This window comes from Vulpes lagopus, chromosome 11 (assembly GCF_018345385.1).
Source record: "Vulpes lagopus strain Blue_001 chromosome 11, ASM1834538v1, whole genome shotgun sequence".
Classification (NCBI taxonomy): Eukaryota; Metazoa; Chordata; class Mammalia; order Carnivora; family Canidae; genus Vulpes; species Vulpes lagopus.
The window spans coordinates 60,453,805-60,477,648 of record NC_054834.1 but is presented as its reverse complement, the minus strand read 5'-3'; the positions used below and the strand labels follow the sequence as shown (position 1 = coordinate 60,477,648).

At 36.3% G+C, this 23,844-nt stretch overlaps 1 protein-coding gene across 1 annotated transcript in view; it reads right to left on the bottom strand.

The window, feature by feature from the left end:
• Positions 1 to 23,844, bottom strand: part of DCDC1 (doublecortin domain containing 1) — a 436,509-nt gene that overhangs the window by 244,064 nt on the left and 168,601 nt on the right. The window contains 1 exon segment of the mRNA XM_041722357.1: positions 623 to 715. Coding sequence (XP_041578291.1) covers positions 623 to 715 — 93 coding nt within the window.

The following is a 23,844-nucleotide window of genomic DNA, read 5'->3' as shown; positions in this document are numbered from 1 at the left end:
TAAAAATAATTTTCTTCTTTTGTCTAATACCAATTTTGTATTATTATTTCATTTATGGAATATGCTGTCAACCTCACAGCATGAGCTTTAGAGAGAAGAAGCTTTGCTTTAATAGTTCTTCATTACAATATTGCCTACAGAAGCTTATGATTAGCTCACTTAAGCTTGACATTTGTAAACTACAGTTTTTTCTTGGTAAGAGATAGCATTGTTGGCTTTTCTAAAATTTAGAACAACAATTTAATTCCTAGAAACTCAGAAAATAAAAATAAGATTTAGTACTTATTCCAAGTTCAATAAAATTGTAATGCTTTTATTATGTTAGCATGTTTTATAATTTCCAGATTCAACTTGCATGTAATAATTTCCTAATTTAGGAAATTTATGAGAAAGTTTTCAGAAATATTTTCCAGAAAATTACAATATTTACTCTTTCAAGCATATAATTCTTTTTCAAGCTGCCTATATCAATAAAATGATTCCAGTTTTAACCAGTCTTTTTCATTTTGTTGTTATCAGATAACTATAGTTGGTTCACTATCAGACCCAAGTAAAATATGTTTTAACTTTGAAATTAGCACTCATTGCAGTTTTATAATAGTTTAAAAAGTAAGTTTCTTACTTCTTCTTGTGCCTTATGGTATTCTTTTGCTGTCATTGAAAGAATTACTTTTTCAGTAATTTTCTCTTTCTGTTCATCTACAGCCAGGTTCAACTAGAAAAAAATAAATAAATTGCATGAAAATCGGCACTTACTGACACTTAACTGCAACATTTATTCAAATAACCAACTTAGCATAATCATGGAAAGTGATTTAGAATTAATTTGGCCCATATTTTTAGGAAAGGAACTCTACCTAGGTTAAGTAAGTTGAAAGTACATTTTTATATTTAAGACATTTAACACCGAATCTTTCACTTCCACTTTTACTGTTTATAAGTTTACTAAAATATGATTTGGAAGGGGATCCTTAATTGCAGACACTTGACACCAATTACTTTTTTATTTTATCAAAATAAGCATAGCAATTTTTAAAATTAGGCTGATATTTCCTATTAAAATTTATCATTGCCAGTAGGGAATAAATTGGCTGCTGTTACATCAGGATAAAACCAACATAAACCAAAAGCAAATATCAATTCAAACACTTTAGAACAGTTCAAAATGATTTATAATATTTCATGACAAGAAATAATGTATCTTAAATACCTGAACAGTTACCTGCAAACTGATCCATTTAGAAAGCCAGATAAAGGTCTTCAAAACTGCTGCTAACCCATACATTAATAAAAGGTGAATGTGGTCAATTCTGTTTTGTTTTTTGTTTTTTTTTTTATAAATAGTCCCCATTGAAACGAAATGCTATTTTCAACTAAGGAAAAAGCTGAACTCACACAATAACATTCACTCAGCAAACTGGTATTAATAGAAAGAAAGAAAATAACAGCCTAACACAGAACCTTCTGAATTGGAATATTTAACAATTCTTTAGCAATGGACTTGTCATGTTGTATCTCCCCATTGAGGATAAAGAATGAATAATGACCATGTGTTTTGTTTGTTTTGTTAATGTTGTTGTTGCTTTATTCTTTTTTAAAGATTTGTTTATTCTAGAGAGAGCACAAGCAGGAGGGGCAGAGAGAGAGGGAGAAAGAATCTCAAGCAGACTCTGTGCTGGGCTCAATTCCAAGACCCTGAGATCATGACCTGAGCCAAAACCAAAAGTGGGAAGCTCAACCAACTGTGCCACCAAGGCTCCCCTGTTGTTGTTTCTTTAAATCACGTTTCTCTGTTGTATGCCTGGCAAGTCATGCTTGAGTTGACATAAATCTTTAATCCATATCCTGTCTGAAGATCCACTCTTATACTTGAGATACAATGGGGGTGGGAGCCAATAATATGGTTTCCTCAGTTTAGACATATATATGCTATAAGAATAGTATCAAACCAGTGAACTCTTCATCCACTGACATGTGATACAGCTCAGTATATCAGAGATTCTGTCTTGGTAGTGGGGACAGGCCCAGGAATCTTTAGGTGATTCTGATGATCATAGATAAGGAACTGGCAAACATCTGTAGAAGGCCAGAGAGTAAATATTTTAGGCTTGGGTGGGCAGGGATACAGTCTCTGCTGTAATTACTCAACTCTACCCTGCAGCATGGAATAGATAATACATAAATGAATGAGCATAGTTCTGCCTCAGTAAAACTTAAACAAACAAGTGGCAGGCTTAATTTGAACAGAAGGCAACATTTGACAACCCCTGTCCTGGATTGAGAACCACTCAAAACAAGTTTGTTAAAAAATAAGCATAAGCATCATGTAATCTACAACATGATGACCATAGTTAACAATACTGAATTGTATATTTGAAAGTTGCTAAAAGAGTAGAAAACATAGAAAGTAGAAAGTTGCTATGAGTTCTCATCACAAGGAAAAACATTTTTTCCCTGTTTTTTTGTACCTATATGTGATGATGGATGTTAACTAAATTTCTTGTGGTAATCATTTCACAATATATATGAAGGTCAAGTCATTATGCTGTGCACCTTAAACTTACACAATGCTATATGTCAATTACATCTCAATTAAATGGGAGAAAATATCATGTGAAATTGTTCTTGGGATCATTCTCCCCAAAGAATTATTTTCCTGTTCCAAAGTAATATAAAAAACATATTATAAAACGTCCAATATCTACCTCATGGATGCCTACATGTAAACTGTGGTACAACATAGTTGTGTCAAGTCTCTATGGCTATTTCTCTATAGGAAGATTCTCATATTAGGAGATAGATGTGAAGGAGACGGTACTGGGAAATATTCACCAAGCTCATCCATTCCTTACAAAATTAATCTCCAAATGCACAAACATTCTAAGCAGATCTTTTTTGAAGGGAAGCAAAACAAAACAAAAACAGAGCTACTAAACTCTTTGGTGCCTCAGCAGTAAGTCAGATTCTAATGAGGTCTCCCAGGGCCATGACATTTAGAACTGCTTCCAAGCAACTTTTTAAAAGGTGGGAATTCTTTACCTTTGAAAGCATCACAGTTGGGAAAATCAGCTCCATTCTAATATTCAACTTCTAAAGAAGCACTATACTAATCTATATAAGCTGAGGTCAAAACATATCAAAATTATTGGAAAACATCATATGCATACCAAATAGAGAATCCAGTAAGATACGGAGAAATAGTTAACAAAATATAAGGATACAGACATGGGCCTTTTCTGGAAACAGATCAGCCATTCCAAAAGAGAGAGAGATTTTAATATAATCATTTAAAGAACATTATTGAAAGTAAAAGGTCAAATTAAGAGAGTGCATTTTCACCCTGAGATATTAATAATATGCAGTGCTAATAGCATCTCTCCCTCAAGCCCCATGTCATGATAACAATCACTTTGGAGGAGACGATCCTGTTTCTTCATTATGACAAAACTATGTGTTTTTGATTTGCTGTTCTTATCTGACATTTATGAAATAATTTTTGCTAATGGATTAAAAATTTCTGAGGTTAATTTTTCATTTTAAATAGGGTAGAAACTTGAAATTAAAAATAAAAAACAAAGGTTTCATGCGAAGTGAAATAAGTCAGAGGAAGACAAATACCATATTATCTTACTTACACATGTAATCTTTAAAAAAAAAAACCAAAAAACAAAAATATTGAGTTCACATAGATAGAAGAGATTGATGATTGCCAAGGGACAGAAGTGGGAGGTGGGTGAGACAGATAAAGGAAGTCAAAAGGTACAAATTTCCAGCTATAAAATAAATAAGTCATGGAGATGTAATTAAAGTATAAGATGGTAACTATAGTTAATAATACTATATTGCATATCTGAAAGTTATTAAGAGAGTAAATCTAAAAACTTCTCATTACACACAAGAAAATTGTAATGTGTATGGTGATAGATGTTAACTAAACTTACTGTGGTAATCAATTTATGATATATACAAACATCAAATCATTATGTTGTGCACCTGAAACTAATATGTCAATTACACCTCAATAAAAAAAAATAAACAGTTGGGCAGCCCGGGTGGCTCAATTCTTCTCAGATGGTTTAGTGCCATCCTCAGCCCAGGGCCTGATCCTGGAGACCCAGGACCTCCCTCTGCCTGTGTCTCTGCCTCTCTCTCTCTCTCACATGAATAAATAAAATTCTTAAAAAATAAAAAATAAACAGAAAGATGGCTAAAATTTGCATGTAACTATGAAAACCCAAATCTCTACCAAATAGGGAAGTGTAGGGATGCCTGGGTGGCTCAGTGGTTGGGCATCTGTCTTCAGCTTAGGTCATGATCCTGGAGTCCCAGGATCAAGTCCCACATCGGGCTCCTTGCATGGAGCCTACTCCTCCCTCTCCCTCTTACTATGTGTCTGCCTCTCTCTATGTGTCTCTCATGAATAAATAAATAAAATCTTCTAAAAAAAAAAGAAACAAATAGGGAAGTGTTACTTTGTTCTAACTTTATATTGCTCCTTTTAAATGTAATAAAGTACCCATAAATATTCATTGTGCACATCAAAATCTAAAGCTAAAGCTAAAGAGGAAGATTTGATTTACTATTTTTGTTGCAAAGATTTTAAAAATATGTAATAAATATTAGCTATCCAAGATCAGGTTAAAGCTGGTCTTATTCAATATCAATAGTGACCAGAATAGAACGATCAGGAGACAAATGAAAGACAGTGGCAGAAATGGAAAAACACACACACACACACACACACACAAAAACAAAAACAAAAAAAAACAAGAAACATAATGGCTCTGTCAAAGAAAACTAAACAAAAAGTGCTTTCAAAAACTGGTTTGGTTAGAGAAATAGGATTAAAAAGAAGTAAGTTTACCTCAAACAATCTGTTTAGTAACTAAGAAAAAAGTCCACAGAAGTATACCTGAAGCCAGAGGTTCAATGAAATGATTTCTAGCAATTGTTACCTTTCAGAACATATGTATTTTACATAAAACTTCTAATGCTAGGGTAGCAGGCACCAAACTTTCTCTAAGCCCTAGAGGGTCATAGTTTAGTAACATATAGTTCTGCATAATATGTATGGCCCATTATGATTATAATAACAAGTGGTCATTTAAGGAGTTTTTAAAACATTTGCTGGCTCAGGAAGCTCAACTATGGACATCCTAGAGAGGACAGCAGGCTCAAGACCTCCTGCTGCAGAAATACAGACAGAACAGCAGTGACCTTCTTTTGTGTGTATCATTAACAGTGCATGGCTTTTTCTTCTTTTTTTTAACTTCCTCCCAAATATTTTAAAGTATATTTATAAAAATCATAAAGCCGAACTGCATAAACATTTTACCATGACAGTAAGATAAAATAAAATCTATTTTATAGGAGAAAATAACTATCAATGAACTCTAGCACCCAATGATTAATATCTTTTAAAAAGGCACAACTATCAAACAAGCTGGAATGTACTGTCTACTAAATTCATATTGACATTCCAGATAGGTGCTAACCAAAGAGTTCAACCATACTCTCAGTGCCCTGCATTATAGTTCTGCATGTATTTTTCTCTGTATTCAGAAGAACAGCTAGTGATTCAATGTGAAATATATGATATGTGTTATGTATAATGTCCTTAATAAATCAATGTAACCCAACAAGAAAACTGAATCTCTATCAAAAACCTAACTTTTTGACCAGTAAATTGCTTTAATAATAAATTATTTGATCCATATTTTACATGCAGATCAATACAGGCAATACAGTTTAGCATAAACAACAGGACAATCAACCTTCATATATATTGACAAGTTTCCCAATGGTCTGTTAATATACAAAAGACTGGGACAAATTACTTATTTATATATACAAAACATGGTTATAAAGGCCAGCTGCAGGTATTTTTTTGGAAAGTGCATTTTAATAAGGTCCTATTCATTTAGGGAACAAATGGGGAAGAAGTAGTTTGCACTACAGAGTTTAGCGCGAGAGCTTTCTCTTTTTCTAACCACGAAATCAATCATTTGTCCAGACTGTGGGAGTCAGAGTTAGTTACTGAAAAGAGCTCCGTATATAAACAAGTCAATAACTCATTGTGTGTTATTGTCGAGCTGAAGAAGTCGGCTTTCAAAAAGCTGCCCCTGCTTCTCTCAGAATGAATGTCACTGTATTCAGGGACTGGGAGAGAGTCCTTTGTTTCCAGCCATTGCTGACTGCCATTTATGTATGGGAACAGGAGGTGGCTGCTACGAGTGTGGGGGAAGCCACTATTTGGTATCATGGATGTCCAGGAAAAACCCTGAATTTTGTCAACCAAAATCATTTGTGTCTGAAAATGCATTGATGGAATTGATAAAGAATGGCCATACACACACACAAAATATTTGGTAAAGAAGTTAAATGGTAATAAGTCTGTATCGTTTTAAATTGGGTCAGGCTGATGTTTTTGGTTTCCTACCTGTCAAAGAAGATGAAATGAAAAATATAGGCAATGGTTTGAAAAGTTTGAAAGTACAAAATCAAACTGATGAACAGGTCAACATGTCAAATAAATACTATCTGTTCAGGCCATTAATATTAAGGATGACTCTTGGTACTCTCAAAGTGTGTGTGTGTGTGTATGTGTGTGAATTTCTCTAAGGCATGATTTTATGTGCTCAACATTTGTGATAAGTTAAAGAATGTGAACTATTTTTACTTAAAAATTAATGTAAATTTCCTTTAGAATGGAACTGAACATAAAATTCATAAGATATAAATATTACCATACTCTTTATTGCATCTTAATATTTATTAAAAACCTACTAATTTATTCAAAATCAAACGAGGAACTGTGAAGAAGCACCAGACCAGGATTCAAAATTTATAATTACATCGGGCAAATAAAAAATACATGTAGATCTGTTAATAAATGGTCATTTGGGGGGAAAGAGGATGGTCTCTGAAATATTAAACAAAAGCTTAGTTCTTATTTGGATGAAGTTGGAGTTGTATGTAAGGAGAAAGTTGGGAGCCTGGAACTGACTCCTACTGACCTCATTTCTCCTCACAATTTAGAAAGCCACAGCATTAAATAATATAATATGCTTCCACATGCAACAAGTGTCCTAGACATTTTGCTACATACAAACTGGTTAACAGCAAAGTGGGATATGATTGAGGAGACAGTGGAAACAATAGAAAGTAAGAAACAATGTGTGCATGCCACAGGCCATAATTAATTGTCAAATGGAGGTATAAACAATACAATCTACAAGTACAAAAGACAAAAATGTTATTTAAGGTAGGGAAGAAAAGGCACAAACAATGGGTAGTATCTAGCTAGGAAAAGAAGTGATAATATAGGAAAATATTATTAATAAATATTAATTAATGTTACTGATTATACATGAATTACACGATGAAATTTGTTCTAATTACAATTAGTGAAGTGGCTTGACATGACTTTGGGAAGGTTGGAGAGGATACAAGCCGGGCCTTAATGGACTGGCAGGGCAGGGAAGGCGGCGTAGCTGATCCAGGTGAGTCAGGCTAAGGCAATGGTTCGACTGGAAGGGATGTTTCATACCGGGGAACAAGAACTAAGATGGCTACTGTGACTCCATACATAATCTATTTCTGAATGTCATTATAGAGTATACACACAAAATGCTAGGCCTGTAATGTGGGCATAATGATAACTTTATATAACTCGGTTCTTTGCTTTGAGTTTCTACATAACTCAGTTCTTAGCTTTGCCTTGGCTCAGCCCCATCTTCTCAAGCTATAAACACTTGACTCGGTTTCAGTCTTAGAGATCCCTTCACTGAATCCTGACCCGGCCTCCGCTTCCGACCAGGTTATCTCACTTAAGTCCCTTCTATGAAAAAAATTCAAAAGTGCCACTTTTAGACTTGGGGAAGGAGCAGATCTGATCCTTAGTTCAAAATTGGCTATGAGGGACACCTGGGTGGCTCAGCAGTTGAGCACCTGCCTTCAGCCCAGGGCCTGATCCTGGAGACCCGGGATTGAGTCCCACGTTGGGCTCCTTGCATGGAGCCTGCTTCTCCCTCTGCCTGTGTCTCTGCCTCTCTCTCTCTCTCTCTCTCTCTCTCTCATGAATAAATTTTTTTTTTTTTTAAAAACTGGCTGTGAAATCTGGCTCTGCCATACATTATCTCTGACACAGTGAGCAATACTGAGGTTCATAGAGCCCAGGTCTTCTAAGGCCAGAGATTTCTCTCCCAACCTTGCTAATTCTCTGAAGAAAAAATTTTTTAAAAGCTGTTTTTACCACAGACCGTACCTTCGTGAGGACAGTTTAAGGGACCATTTATAAAAGAAATCTTTGTAATGATTAAAAACCAACAAAACATCACCATTTTAAAACAATAATATTTTAAAAGTTATATTTTGTCTAAAAGTGTGTAAAAGAGAATTCTACATAATACTTTACCTACAATTTATTTAACGTCTTTTTAAAAAAGATTTTATTTATTTATTCATGAGACACAGAGAGAGAGAGGCAGAGACACAGGCAGAGGGAGAAGCAGGCTCCCCCCCACGGAGCCTGATGTGGGACTCGATCCCAGGACCCGGGGATCATGACCTGAGCTGAAGGTGGTCGCTCAACCACTGAGGTACTCTGGTGCCCCCCACTTTATTTAACATCTAACTAAACAAACAAACTGTTAAAAAAATCTTCCCTGTTTTTTTAAACTAATTATAAACAAATTTTAGACCTTCCAAATTCCATAGGAAAAGTGGTACTGAGTTAGCCCTGACTCGGTAGCCACATTACAAACTTTCTGCCCAGAAGTTCTGTCACAGCTGGGAATGCCACAGGCCCTAAACTGAACTCAGCCTATCTTCTCAAATGACTCTACTCCATTTCTTCTACGACTGCATGCTATTTTAGAGGGACTGTGCCACCCTGGCCAAGGGGTATGCCCCTGACCTTCCACACCAATCAGCTTCAATCAGACTCAAGAGGGGAACCACATAGAGACATCAATAGTTGGAGAGAACCTGTCCATTAACAGCACCCTAAAGAGATTCTTCCTAAGACGCAGATGCCTGGAGCTATTCTGGTGTTTTCTATAGCCCCTTTCTTTGGCCTTTCTTTAAATTCCATGGGCTACCACCTGCCATTCCATTAAATTATTTTTTTTGCCTAAGTTATCCTGAGATAGACCCCAGTAATTGCAACCAATAAATCCTACCAGATAGGTTATGTACGTCCTCATAGTAAATGCCCCATCACTTTAGGAGATCTGAAGGAGTGTCTATTTCTTGCAACTCAAGGTATCGAACTCAGATGTCTTAATGATGTGCCAAGTAAAGTCCTTCAGGTATTATAATGGGTAATGTAACAGAGGTAATGTTTTGAAAATTTATCAGTATGCTTTCCTTTTTGGCCTTTTCAAATATAAAACTGCCCTAAATACTCTAGATGTTCCTAGGATTTGTCACAATATCATTTCTGACATGTATTATAAAATTGCACAACCAAACAATATCCTTGCAAACAAGACCATTGTCTTTAGAGATGATCTGCCTCTCAAGTAAACCTTATACTCCTCTCAGCATATAAACAGTGAAACTTAGAAAACTCAGCCCATAAATGTCCCTTGTAAATAAAGAATAATGACTCTGACTCCTGTTAAACCTTTGCTAGAGTCAGGAATAAGGAAGATACAATGTAGAGAAAAAAATAAAAGCATACTATGTCCTTCTTCCCTAGAGGAAATACAGGAAGAAGTCTTAAGAGGAGTTAAGTCTTAAGTCCCCCCTCTATAGCCTGTGGCTTGAGGAGGAAGATAAATATCAGGAAGTGGAAATATCCTTGGGCCAGAGAGGTCTTCTGCTCCCCTCCTCTCAATATGGTCACAAGGAGGGAACTGTCCTGTAGCACCAGACCGGGCCACATCAACAAGATGGCATGGTATTAGGCACACAGTGGGAGGCCTGAGCTTTAGCTTTCCTGAACAACCCTTGGTTTCTGTGTCTTAGGCCTTGGAAGTAGATACGTTAGGTCGTGAAGTTTACTATAGACTATTGGCATAGTGAGGGAGGTATGGCTCTCTAATGAGAGTAGCACCATAGACCACTCAAGCCAGACAACCAAAAGGTTGTCTCAGTCAGACCTTGGAACAGAGGTCTCTAATACCAGAGGAAGTTAAGTTTAGAGTGGACCATCCAGGAAACACTATCAGAAAAAGGGTCTGAGCCAAAAGAATGGACTACAAGTTCACATGCTGCAGATCAGAAAAGTATCCAGCAACCAGCTGACCAACAGGTGCCAACAGCTGCCACACCAATATAAACATAAATTCCAATGGGCTAGCTTGAGGTCAGGGGCCCCGTTAGCCACACAGCCCCTTCTTCCATATACCACTTGAAGGAAACCAACAGGGTGCAGGAAAGTCTATCTCAGAGAAAGAATGAGCTAAAATAAACATTTAAATGATCAAATCAGACTAAGCCTTACACTAAAGTGGACATTCAGTTATTTTCCCCCACAACATAATTGGCAAGACCTCAGGAAGAAAGTATCAGCGTCAGAAAATAACTCAAGGTCATTTAGTCATTTTCTTTTTTTTTTTAAGATTTTATTTATTTATTCATGAGAGACACAGAGAGAGAGAGAGGCAGAGACACAGGCAGAGGGAGAAGCAGGCTCCATGCAGGGAGCCTGACGTGGGACTCGATCCCAGGTCTCCAGGATCACGTCCTTGACATGGGACTCAATCCCAGGTCTCCAGGATCATGCCCTGGGCCGAAGATGGAGCTAAACTGCTGAGCCACCCGGGCTGCCCCATTTAGTCATTTTCCACACAAATTGTGTACACACGTATAAGGAAGCCCATTGTTAGACTGAGCCAAGGAACAAAAGCAAAAACAGGATTTATAAAACATAGGAGAGAAATAAAATAGACTGTACATTTTGGGGAGAAATTGATAAGCTGGCACCTACCAAACTGAGTAGGCCAATTAGGGGCACTGAAGGAAGCATTTTAGTTTTTAGGAATTCTACAAAAACTTGAGAAAAGTGTGGCAGGCTACCTCTGTATCATGTCTGTTTACCCTATCACTTCAGTTAGACCAGTCCTGCACTGTTTTCCACACTAGAACATTTCATTTCTTCATACAAACAAATAAACCACATTTTATCACACTCACTAACGTAGTTATCTGAATCAGAGAGTCCTTTGAGAACTGTGATTAGGATTCTGGGGCCCAGAAAGGATAAGCCAGATAGATAGGCTACTATCCTTATAGAAAACTGTCTGAATATGGGTTATGCTAGGTGTGATGCACTATACATCTCCAATAAGCCTATTTCCAGTGATTATTTCCTGTGGTGATGGAGAAAATTCACCCCTATCGATCTTTTGTGGCCCAGCTTTGGTCCAACCTGTGGTCCAATCTGCGAAGCCCACTCTGGTTTTGTCCTCTCATTATGCATATATGAACAAAATATACTGCCATATACCACAGATGGTGCCCCTCCCTCCCTTTTTTCACTCTTTTATCTAGTGTACTTACCAAATGCCAATGTTGACATAATTAATGCATTGTACTGATTCTGGTGATACAAATATTAATTAGATGCCTCTGTACCTTCAGAAAGCTAATGGCCTACCAAGAATTGTATAGTTCAGCAGTCCCTAGTAGTTTTCCTGGTGTTTGTCCCTGTGGCAAGGGAGCATATCTTACAATTCTTTCATATCTCCAGTACATTCAATCCTAATAGGTAGGAGCAGACATTGAATAAACACCTATTATGGATTAGTGATGAATGAAAATCCTCAGATTCCAAGTGCTTTTATTTTTCACTAAACGACTGTTGCCTGAACTATTTGCCCAGTGTTACGAAATAGGGATGGTGGGGCACCTGGGTGGTTCAGTGGCTGAGCATCTGCCTTTGGCTCAGGGAGTGACCTCAGGGTCCTGAGATCAAGTCCCACATCAGGCTCCTCTCAGGTAGCCTACTTCTTCCTCTGCCTATGTCTCTTTCTCTGTGTGTCTCTTGTGAATAAATAAATAGAATCTTAAAAAAAAATTAGGGATTTTGTGGTCAAGTAATTTTCTTAAAGAGTAGGTTAAATGAAGGTAGGAGCCTTTAAGATGCTAATAGATATTATTAATAACCATGAGAGCACTTCAGGGGTATTCAGCCAGATACACTCTGGAAATGCGTCAAAGGACCAACAATTCTCAAGCTGGACTTGAAAGCTGAGGATGGGCATCTAAGAGATTACTCAAGAGTGAGTACAACAGACACTACCCAGACTCAGGCAGCATGACTCTGTCAGTTGTCAACTTGGCTCAACCTTGCCTGCTGTGCTTCCCCTAAATTAATCTTTAATTTTCTGATGTAATTTTTTTGGAACTTGAAAAACATATTCTGTGCATCAAAAATAATAATAACCAAGAAACAGTAAAACTAGTATTAAAAGTGTATTGGGCAGCCTGGGTGGCTCAGTGGTTTAGCGCTGTCTTCAGCCCAGGGCCTGATCCTGGAGACCCAGGATGGAGTCCCACGGACTGGACCATGCATGGAGCTTGGTTCTCCCTCTGCCTGTGTCTCTGCCTCTTTCTGTGTCTCTCATGAACAAATAAATAGAATCTTTTAAAAAAATAAAAATAAGTGTATTAAAACAAAATATCAGTAAAGTAGTGTGTATCACAGTGTGTGGCATAAGACAGAACTAAAAATCAGGTCAAAATAGACAAATGTATGTTTAGGGCTTTATTATATGTTAAATGCAATACAAGTCCACTATCTCTTAGCCACAACTCCAAAATCCAAAAATATTTGAAAACTGGATTTTCAGCCCATCAGGCACCAGAGGCAATAAAGACTGATTTATAAACTTTATTCCACTTAATGTGAATGTTTTACTGTGAAAATATTAGAGTCCTCCATTACAGGGAACTGTTTCAGACTTCACTCAGGTTGTTACGTAACATTTGATTTACATACTACATTCTAAAATCCAAAAAAGGGATGCCTGGATGGCTCAGTGGTTGAATGTCTGTCTTCAGCTCAGGGTGTCATATCAGGGTCATGGGATCAAGTCCCTCACTGGGGGAGCCTGCTTTTCCCTTTGCCTATATCTGTGCCTCTCTCTGTGTGTCTCTCATGAATAAATAAATAAAATCTTTTTAAAATAATAAATAAATAAATATATAAAATCCAAAACACTGAGTTCCAAAATACATCTGGCCTCAGGAAGATCAGATAAAGGATTGTGGTTCAAATCTCAAATCAACAAGGAAAGAAAGGGTGGATTATTAAATAGGTAGTATTGGAATGGACAACTAACAATTCAGAAAATTATGTCAGATCCACTTTTTACCTTATGCCACTTTTGATGACTTCAAAATTCAAACATAATAAGAGTACTAGAAGATAATACAGCTGATGATTAAAGTCTGAAAAGAAATGATCTCCTTAAATCTAATATGGATAGATTTAATTAAATCAAAGTCCTTAACTTCTGTACCTCAAAAGCAGCTATAATAAAATTGAAAAGCAACAATACACCAAGAGAATATTTGCAACATGACAACAAGTTAATATCCTTAATATATAAGAACACTTTGAGGTAGACTAAAAAATTAGTTATTTTTTTTTAGTGATTTGACAAGTTTATATATTATGCTATGTTCACCACAAGCATAGCTAACATTTATCCCATGACATAGCTATTACAATATTATTGACTGTATTCTTTTAATTTTTATTTTTTTAATTGGAGTTCAATTTGCCAACATATAGCATAACACCCAGTGCTCATCCCGCCAAGTGCCCCCCTCAGTGCCCATCACCCAGTATTGACTGTATTCTTTATGTTCTGCTTTTTATTCCCATGACTTACTCATTCCATGACTGGAGACTTGTTTCTCCTACTCCCTTTCATCCATTTTGCCCAAACCCCCACAACCCTACCCTCTGGCAACCATCACTTTGTTCTCTGTATTTATAGTTCTGAACCTGCTTTTTATTTGTTTATTCAATTATTTGGGTTCCATTTATGACTGGGATCATATTGTATTTGCCTTTCTCAGTCTGATTTTATTTCAGTTAGCATAATACCCTCTACGTCCATCCATGTTAGGTAGACTTGAAAAATTATTAAGGAAAAGATAAACACCAAGGAAAATAGGAGCAAAGAAAATGAACACAGTTTATAAAAGAAAAAAATACAGATGGCAAAATAATACATGCACAGAAGAGCTCAATATTACAACTAATAAAATAATTCAGGGGTGCCTGGCTGGTCAGTCAGTAAAGCATAGGACTCTTGATCTTGGGTTGTGAGTTTGAGCCCCATATTAGATGTAGAGATTGCTTTAAAGAATAAAGTAAAATAAAATGATTCAAACTAAAACAATGATCAAAAAAATTTCTTATAGTAAGGATTAGTGAATTTAAGGAGCAATAATATTGGTACTTTCATGTTTTGCTGGTGAAAACATAAATACTATAGCTTTCTAGAGGGAAATTTGGCAATGTATATCGAATCTTTAAGGTGTGCCTAAACTTTGATCCAAAATCTCCACTTCTAGGAATTTTTCAATAGGAAACAATTATGGACTTCTACCCAAAAGTTGACTGAAACAATGATAAAATGTTTTTTTGCAACAGTAAAGAATCATATAATTTGTAAATGTTCAAAATAGGGGATTAGTAAAATAAATCTATAAACTAGAATATCATCATCCATTTAAAATAATATTTAAAATAATGCTATGAAATTTTATAATGGAAAATGGTAACAATATATTCACTGAAAAATAAGTCTCAAAAACTAAATAAGATTTAAAATATATGTATCAGTACATAAAGAACATATACCAAACTATTGAGAATAGCTAGTCAGAGTAGTGAGATTATGGGTGGTATAATTATTTTTTCCTATTAACATCAGCTTATCTCTATACACTAAATTTTCTGTACTATTAATACATATACATGCATGAATCTTGCCATTAAAAAAACAGGCCCTTTTTAATATTGCTTCCTTTCTTTTTTACCCACCAATATATCTGAGTTACTACTTATTTTAAAAACCTGTTCTCTGTTCATATCTGCCCCAACTTAATTGCCATTTTTCTCATTTTATCTCAATCTTTAATAGATAAAATATAATGCAAAAGAATACAAAAAGAGACAAAAAATATAAAATAACATTAGCTTTTTTGCTTTTAAAATTGCCAAAAGCCTACTAAACTGTTTTTAGAGAATGGGTAGTGCAAATCCATATACGGCAGTGGAAGGTTTATGAATTCCTATTTAATAACTGCATTAAATTATATTTGCAGCTTCTTAAAAGTGAGCTGAGATGAGAGGAAAGACTGGGTAGAGGTAAGAGGGGGCCTCTCATTGTCTACTCTGTCACACTGTTCTGGGCACTGCAGACTCATTATAGCATTTAATCCTCAAAAGCCCTTCAGGAAGTCATGTAACTGATCCTTAAAGAGGTTAAGTAACTTGCTCTTGAACACAAAGCAAAGAAAATTGAAGAACTGGGATCCAAATCCAGGCATGTCAGACCCCTGCACCCATGGTTTTTAATTATATCTTGAGTACACTGGGAAAAATGATTAATAAATGAAGGAAACAGCGAGATAGTAACAGACAAATTGGCAAAGTTTTCCTCCATATTGAAGTATATGATTACGAAAGCTCAGAGTTAAAAATCAGAATTAACTATTAATATGAATTGACTTTTGATGACATTAATAAGAAAATAAATTACATTTGGAGGCTTTAAGAGGATTCATTTTTGAGGTTGGAACAAAAAAAGAAACTGGATTAAAATCCACTGTCAGAAATTATTCATGAAACACATTGAAGTCACTTGTGTAATAATTCCTATCTTTCACTTCATCTCTAGAATTATCAAAATTAAACCCCAATGTTATTTTTCCATTCTTAAAGTATCTATTAATGCATTTTAATACAATTGATTTAATAATTAAATGAGTAGTAATAACAGCTTTATATTTAATAGGTCAATCTCTACCTAAGTACCTATATAGAAATATAGGTACATATAAAATATATGGATTTTATGTTTATAGAAATAGTATCACTGACATATTATTTGGCAACTTGCTTTTGTTTGGTTTGGTTTTGTTTTTTGTTTGTTTTACATGTACATATTTTTTAAGATTTTATTCATTTATTCATGAGAAACACAGAGAGAGAGAGAGGCAGAGATACAGGTAGTGGGAGAAGCAGACTCCATGCAGGGAGCCTGATGTGGGACTCAATCCCAGGACCCCTCTGAGCCAAAGGCACACGCTCAACCGCTGAGCCACCCAGGCATCCCTACATATATATTTTTAATGCAATTTGCTTTTTATTGCATGTCAATACTTTCAAATATCCCTTGAAAGGGATCCCTGGGTGGCGCAGCGGTTTGGCGCCTGCCTTTGGCCCAGGGCGTGATCCTGGAGATCCGGGATCGAATCCCACGTCGGGCTCCCGGTGCATGGAGCCTGCTTCTCCCTCTGCCTGTGTCTCTGCCTCTCTCTCTCTCTCTGTGTGACTATCATAAATAAATAAAAAAAAAAAAAAAAAAAACAAATATCCCTTGAAAAAATATCTGAAGGAGATCTATAACTATCTAGTTCTTACAGGTATTAAATTCAAAATTTCCCAAACAAGAAGTTTGGGATAAGGTTAGAATCATTGTGTCTTTATTTTCATACTTCCTCAGCTCTTTAGCTGTTGGGAGCACATCACTTTTGCTCCAATTTCACTGAAGAGGACTAAGTCAAAAGGCCAACTCCAACTGCAAGTTAGAGTATAGCTGTGTTTCAAAACAAGAGTAGGGCTGTGGGGGTGCACAGTTGGTTAAGGATCCAACTCTTGGTTTTGGCTCAGGTCCTGATCTCAGGGTTGTGAGACTGAGCCCTGTGTTGGGCCCTGCTCTCAGCACAGTCTGCTTAAGTTTTTTTCTCCCTCTGCCTCTCCCTCATGCTTGCATGCACACACACTCTCACACACACAAATAAATAAATCTTTAAATAAATGAAGAGGGGGTGCCCGGGTGGTTCAGTTGTTAAGGATCTGACTCTTGATTTCTGCTCAAGCCATGATCTCAGGGTCCTGGGATCAAGCCCCACATCGGGCTCCCTGCTGAGTGGGCAGTCTGCGTCTCCCTTTCCCTCTGCCTGCCGCTTCTCCTGCTTGTGCTCTCTCTCTCTCTCTGTCAAATAAATAAATAAAATCTTAAACAAATAGGAGAATGATTCTGCTGTAAGGTGAGAAGTCTTCACCACACTTGCTCTATAAGTCACATAGGTGACCATGGGATCTACTGTCCAAACCAGGACATGCTTGAGAGTGAATTAGGCTGAGATAACAAGTGACCTCTAGGGCTGTTTCAGGAAAATTCTGTCTCTCTCTGCTTAATAAAGTCTTCTCCAGCCCCTCATTAGGTTGCCTTTCCTGAGGCAGTTGGTCATCCGTTTTGTGTTCCCAGAGCAGTCTACTGAACTCTAGCACATCTGCTCACACATTTGTTATGGTTACTTATTTACTATCTTTCCACTATACCAGGATATGGGCCAATACTCTCCCCTCTCCAGCCCTGGCCATCCTTGAGGTTATTAATCCTGTTCCCATTCCATTTGATTCTGGTTAAGAGATAAAAATCATGGTAAACTCTGCCACTAGGGAGTGGGACAGTTGGCTCAGTTCTGACAGAAAAACACAACCGTGATATGCTGATTTGTTTAGAGTGACCAGAATCAAGACAGAATCCTTCCACAAGTTTTAATGTGTGGTCACTGAGAAAAAGATGCTCTAGGTCTCATACAGTGTGGGTCAGCTGATATTAATCTCTAGCATATTGTAATACAGGTCTACTAATGAGAAAAATGAGATTCTTTGGGAGGAACTTATAACATTTCACTTAAGTGGGGCTCAAAACTAGTATTCCTTGTAATCAAACAGATTGCAGATATTCATTTGTGGAATCATTCTTCATTTGGGGATCATACCAAAAAAGGTGACCAGAACAGACTCAGCCCATAGGCTACATACCTAACTTAGAATCCCCCTATTAAACCATAAACGTTGAAAGCAGAACTCTCAAATAGAAACTTCATGTGAGGCTCATTATATAATCTTAAATTGTCTAGTAGCCACATTTTTTTAAAAAGGTATAAAGAAATAGGTTAAATATATTTTATTTAACCAAAACATTACCATTTAATATTATAATCAATACAAGTTATTTATAAGATATTTTGTCATCTTTTTTCATGCTGAATCTTTGAAATACTGTGTGAATTTCACTTTGGACTACTCACATGTTGAGTACACATAGCTCTAGAAGACAGGTTGTGTTCTCAAGAGATTATAGAAATCCTTGAAGTTTGATACAATATATATAAAATTAAGGAGAATAATCACTCCAACTTCTGGATGCATCTTAACTCATCTACATCTGGCCTTTAAAAATTATATACTGGGTGATCTTCATTGCAAGGTTAGAATAGGCTGTATGAAGGAACCCTGGGAATAGATTTCATTGTCAGCCCCATTGTTTCTAGAGCCTAATGTCTTAGAAAGCAGACAGACATATGATAAGCAGCATATCCTGATGGCAAAATCTAACGTGGACCTCATTACATGCTTTTTCTTCCCAGGTGTTAAGTCTTGTGTTCTGAGGGGACAGGAGCCACAACTCTCAGTTGTCATTCTGACCAAAAGTGTTTTTAGGCAAATGAGAATGTATTATATAAATTTGTATCTAACATACAAATTCAGGACATTTGAAAAATTAGTTTTAGTTTTCAGAACTTGATCTGGAGTCTAAGTTTTTAACTATCCTGTATTTCAAATCCTGCTCATTAAAACAAGATAAAACTAAGAGGGATCCCTGGGTGGCGCAGCAGTTTAGAGCCTCTCGTTGGCCCAGGGTGTGATCCTGGAGACCCGGGATCGAATCCCACGTTGGGCTCCCGGTGCATGGAGCCTGCTTCTCCCTCTGCCTATGTCTCTGCCTCTCTCTCTCTCTCTCTCTCTCTCTCTCTCTCTCTCTCACTGTGTGCCTATCATGAATAAATAAAAATTTTAAAAAAAGATAAAACTAAGATTTGGGTTGTTGAAAATTGTTTGAATTTGGATGCTGAAATGACTGATTTACTTATCTTAAAATGGATTCCCTCTTGTTTTACAAAGTTTTGACCTCTCAACTTTATCGAGCACCTAGATACATTGATAATTTTGATGTTCAATATTCACCACCACCATCATCATCATCATCCATCATTAGAGGAGAAAAAAACTTGATGAGGGCTTACAATGTGCCTGGCACTGTGCTAGGTGTTTTTTTTTTTCTTACGATTTTATTTATTTTTTCATAAGAGACACACAGAGAGAGGCAGAGACACAGGCAGAGAGAAGCAGGCTGCATGTAGGGAGCCCAACACGGGACTCCATCCCAGGCCTCCAGTATCACACCCTGGGCCGAAGGTGGCGCTAAACCGCTGAGCCACCAGGGCTGCCCTGTGCTAGGTGTTTTACAGGCATTCTTCACTTATCTTTATTAAAGACGGGTGCCTGAGTGGCTCAGTTGGTTAAGCATCTGTCTTGGGCTCAGGTCATGATCTCAGGATCCTGAGATCAGGATGGAGCCCAACTTGGGCTCAGTGAGAAATCTGCTTCTTCTCCTCCCTTTGCCCCTCCCCTCTACTTATGTTTTCTCTCTCTCAAAGAAATAAAATCGTTTAAAAAATAAAGATGAGTGAGAAAATCCAAGTATTGGAGAAGGAAGAGTAATGTGTATTTAAACTACTTGTCCCAAAACATGACTCAAATCTCTAGACACAAATGGTGAAATCTCTGTGGAAAAAAGAAATCAGAATCTTTCTGAGTCATATGTTCAGCATTTTGCATCATCATCGTTCATAAAATGTATCCTGAATACTTATTATGAGTCAGTCCTAGAAAATAGTGGTTTATAAGACACTTCCCACATAGAGCTTAAAATCTTAGAAATATGTGATAAACAGCAGCAAGTATCATGAGCATAAAAAAAAGTATGAGACTTCTGAGGAGACCTAACCTAGGCTCAGGCCAGAACAGGAAATGCTCCTCTGACATTATACTTAGGCTAAAGATGGGTAAGAAGTAACCAAGTCAGGTTTGATAAGGAAGAGTATATTAGGTAGAGTAACTGCACAGAGTCACCTTTTCCATAAAACATCTCATATAGTATCTTATTTAATTTTCAAAATAACTCAGAAAGGAGTAATTCCTTATAGCCATTTTATAGATTAGGAAACTTAAGATTCAGAGACTAGATCATCTAATAAGATTGGAACCCTTGTCTATCAGAATTCAAAGCATTTCCACTTAATATTTTGTAATACAGGTCTACTAATGAGAAAAATGAGATTCTTTGGGAGGAATAACATTTCACTTAAGTGGGGCTCAAAACTAGTATTCCTTGTAATCAAACAGATTGCAGATATTCATTTGTGGAAATCATTCTTCATTTGGGGATCATACCAAAAAAGGTGACCAGACAGACTCAGCCCATAGGCTACATACCTAACTTAGAATCCCCCTATTAAACCATAAACGTTGAAAGCAGAACTCTCAAATAGAAACTTCATGTGAGGCTCATTATATAATCTTAAATTGTCTAGTAGCCACATTTTTTTAAAAAGGTATAAAGAAATAGGTTAAATATATTTTATTTAACCAAAACATTACCATTTAATATTATAATCAATACAAGTTATTTATAAGATATTTTGTCATCTTTTTTCATGCTGAATCTTTGAAATACTGTGTGAATTTCACTTTGGACTACTCACATGTTGAGTACACATAGCTCTAGAAGACAGGTTGTGTCTTCTAGGCAGGGCTAGGAAGATATACATTTTTAAAAATGGATCCTTCAAAATCTGTGTTCCATTGAAAAGTACAAGTTTCGCCTAAAAGTTGCAATGGCCACTCACCTCCATTGTCACAGCTGTACCAGATTTTCTGAGGAATCAAAAAATTTAGAATTTAGGTGCCTGGGTAGCACATTTGGTTAAGCATCCAACTCTTGGTTTTGGCCCAGGTCGCGAACTCAGGGTCCTGAGATCGAGCCTTGTGTTGGGCTCCATGCTCAGCAAAGAGTCCGCTTAAGTTTCTCTCTCCCTCTTTCTACCCCTCCCCTGCCCTCTGCTTCCTCTCTCTCTCTCTAAAAAAAATAAATGTTTTTTTTAATGTTGAATTTACTGTAAAAACTCCTGATTTCTAGGTGTTTGTAACTAATTTTTAAAAATTTTATAGACATTCAACAGCTCAAATAATTCAAATTTGTATCCTAAATTTGGTCATGACCTCCTCCACATTTATACAGGTTTTTACCTGTATAAATACTTTTTAGTATTTGAGCTATAGTGCACATAGGTGCTCAATAAATTAGAAGACTTTCAAGTAAGTATGTACAAATAAAATACTTTGAACATGCCAAAGGAATGACAATAGATGATAATAAAATAATTATGGAAATAATCATATCCACATTTTTAACCATCTTATAAAAATAAGTTTACTCACTAAGATTATTCAATAGTGTTTTAAATAATAAAATTCTTCAATTAAAAGTAGCTATAAAAAATAATTAAAGTAGCTATAACTGCAGTTGCCAAAAGGTGGAAGCTACCCAAACATCCTAAACCAAATGTGGTAGACACATGCAGTGGAATATTACTCAGCCCTAAAGTGAGGAAACTATAACATTTGCTACAATCTGAATGAAACTTGAAAACACTTTGCCAAGTCTAATTAGGCCAGTCATAAAAGGACAAATACTGTATGATTCCACTGATATGAAGTACCTAGGGTAATTAAAGAGTCGGAAAGTAGAATGGCAATTGCCAGAGGCATGGTGGTAATGTTTGCAGAACAATGTGAATATATTTAGCCCCAGAACTGTACACCTAACAATGATTAAAGTGGAAAATTTTATGTTACCATATTTCACCACAAAAAAATTGTCATATTTTAATAAGAAGAAATACTCATTTTCATTTTTAAAAATATCTCTTAAAGGAATGCAGTATAGCTTTTCAAGTTCACACAAATTAGTCCAGAAAGAAACATGAAACACTGAAAAATTTAATTATAAATGTTTTGAAGTGTCATTTTTCCTATTCAAATAGGCATACTAACTGAAACAAGATTGTCAATCTACTCAAAATGTGGTAAAACACCTTTGAATCCCTAAAAAAGTTAATAAATTTGATTTGTAAGGAGCATTCTATTCACAGTAGTCCCCCCTTCTCTATGATTTTGCTTTCCACGGTTTCCTTTACCCCACCCAGGTCAACCACCATCTGGAAGGAGATGATCCTCCTGAAATATTGTCAGAAGGTCAGTAGTAGCCAAATGCCATGTCACAATGCCTACAACATTCACCTTGATTCATTTCATAAGGGTGGCATTTTATCATCCTACATCATCACAAGAAGAAGAAAAGGATGAGTGCAGCACAATAAGATACTTTGAGAGAGAGAAGCCATATTCACACAATTTTTATTACAGTATATTATTTTAATGGTTCTATGTTATTATTAGTTATTGTTGTTAATCTCTTACTCTGCCTAATTTATAAATTAAATTCTATCATAGGTATGTACATATAGGAAAAAACATAGTATAAATGGAGTTCTGTACTATCTGTGGCATTCACTGGGAGTCTTTGAAAGTATCCCCTGCAGATAAGAGACCACTGCATTTGTAAATAAGCCATTCCAAAGTGTCTGGGAATACTCTAAGACAGTCACTTTCCTGTATATTTTGTGTATTCCTTCCCCATATTATTTTCACAATTACTGGGGATTTGTACCAATAACAATAATCCTTACCTACCTCACGGACTATTAATAAAATCAAATGAGATAACTTTAACCCAGAAAAATCACATCACAAACGATAAACTACTGTACAAATATATTTAATGAAGAATTAATAAAGCAAAGGTCAACTTTTCCCCTGGATCCACCCAAAATATCACATATTCCAAAAAAAAATCTGAATTAATAATTTACCAAAATGGCTGCTTTCCTCCAGCCAAGTTTACTGGCAAAATATTCTCCATTTCCTCTAATTAACAGAGAGACAAAAAGTTACACTGATATCCACATTGTAATTTTCAAGTAAGATTTCATACAGCAAATGCTTCCCAAAACTATTTGGGTATCTCCTCTCGGACCCAGACAGATTTGCATTTATAGAGAATTCAGAATAGGATGCTCCTAGGTCAATATTCCTACTTTCCAGTATCAAAGAACTCCCACCTGCATTTTCCAATGCATGGTCTGTGCTTGGAGTTCGTTTCTGTGGGAGGTCAGAGTCAAACACTAAGACTGAAAAAGTAACTGTTATTATTCACAATGTAGGCAGTAAGCATGAGGCCAGATTGCAAGGACAATCAAATCTCATGCTTCAAGAAAGAAAATGATCAGGGTACCTAGGTAGCTCAGTCGGTTAAGCATCTGCCTTTGGCTCAGGTCATTGATCTCAGGGTCCTAGGATTGAACCCCACATTGGGGCTCCCTGCTCAGTCAGTAGTCAGTCTGCTTCTTCGTCTCCCTCTGCTTCAACTCCCCCCATTCTCTCTCTCTCTCTCTCTCTCAAATAAATAAAATCTTATTTTTTTAAAAAAGAAAGAAAATAATCATTTGCAAGACCAGGAAGGAATTTCCTTTCTCTTTTAATAGGAAATACCAGGCATCTTGATAAATGAATTGTAAGGAAGGGAAAATTTGCAAAGTATTCATGATACTCCTTGTACCAAAAAGATCAGGAATTAGCTATGTAGGAAACATGATCTTCTGTGAAAAGTCTAT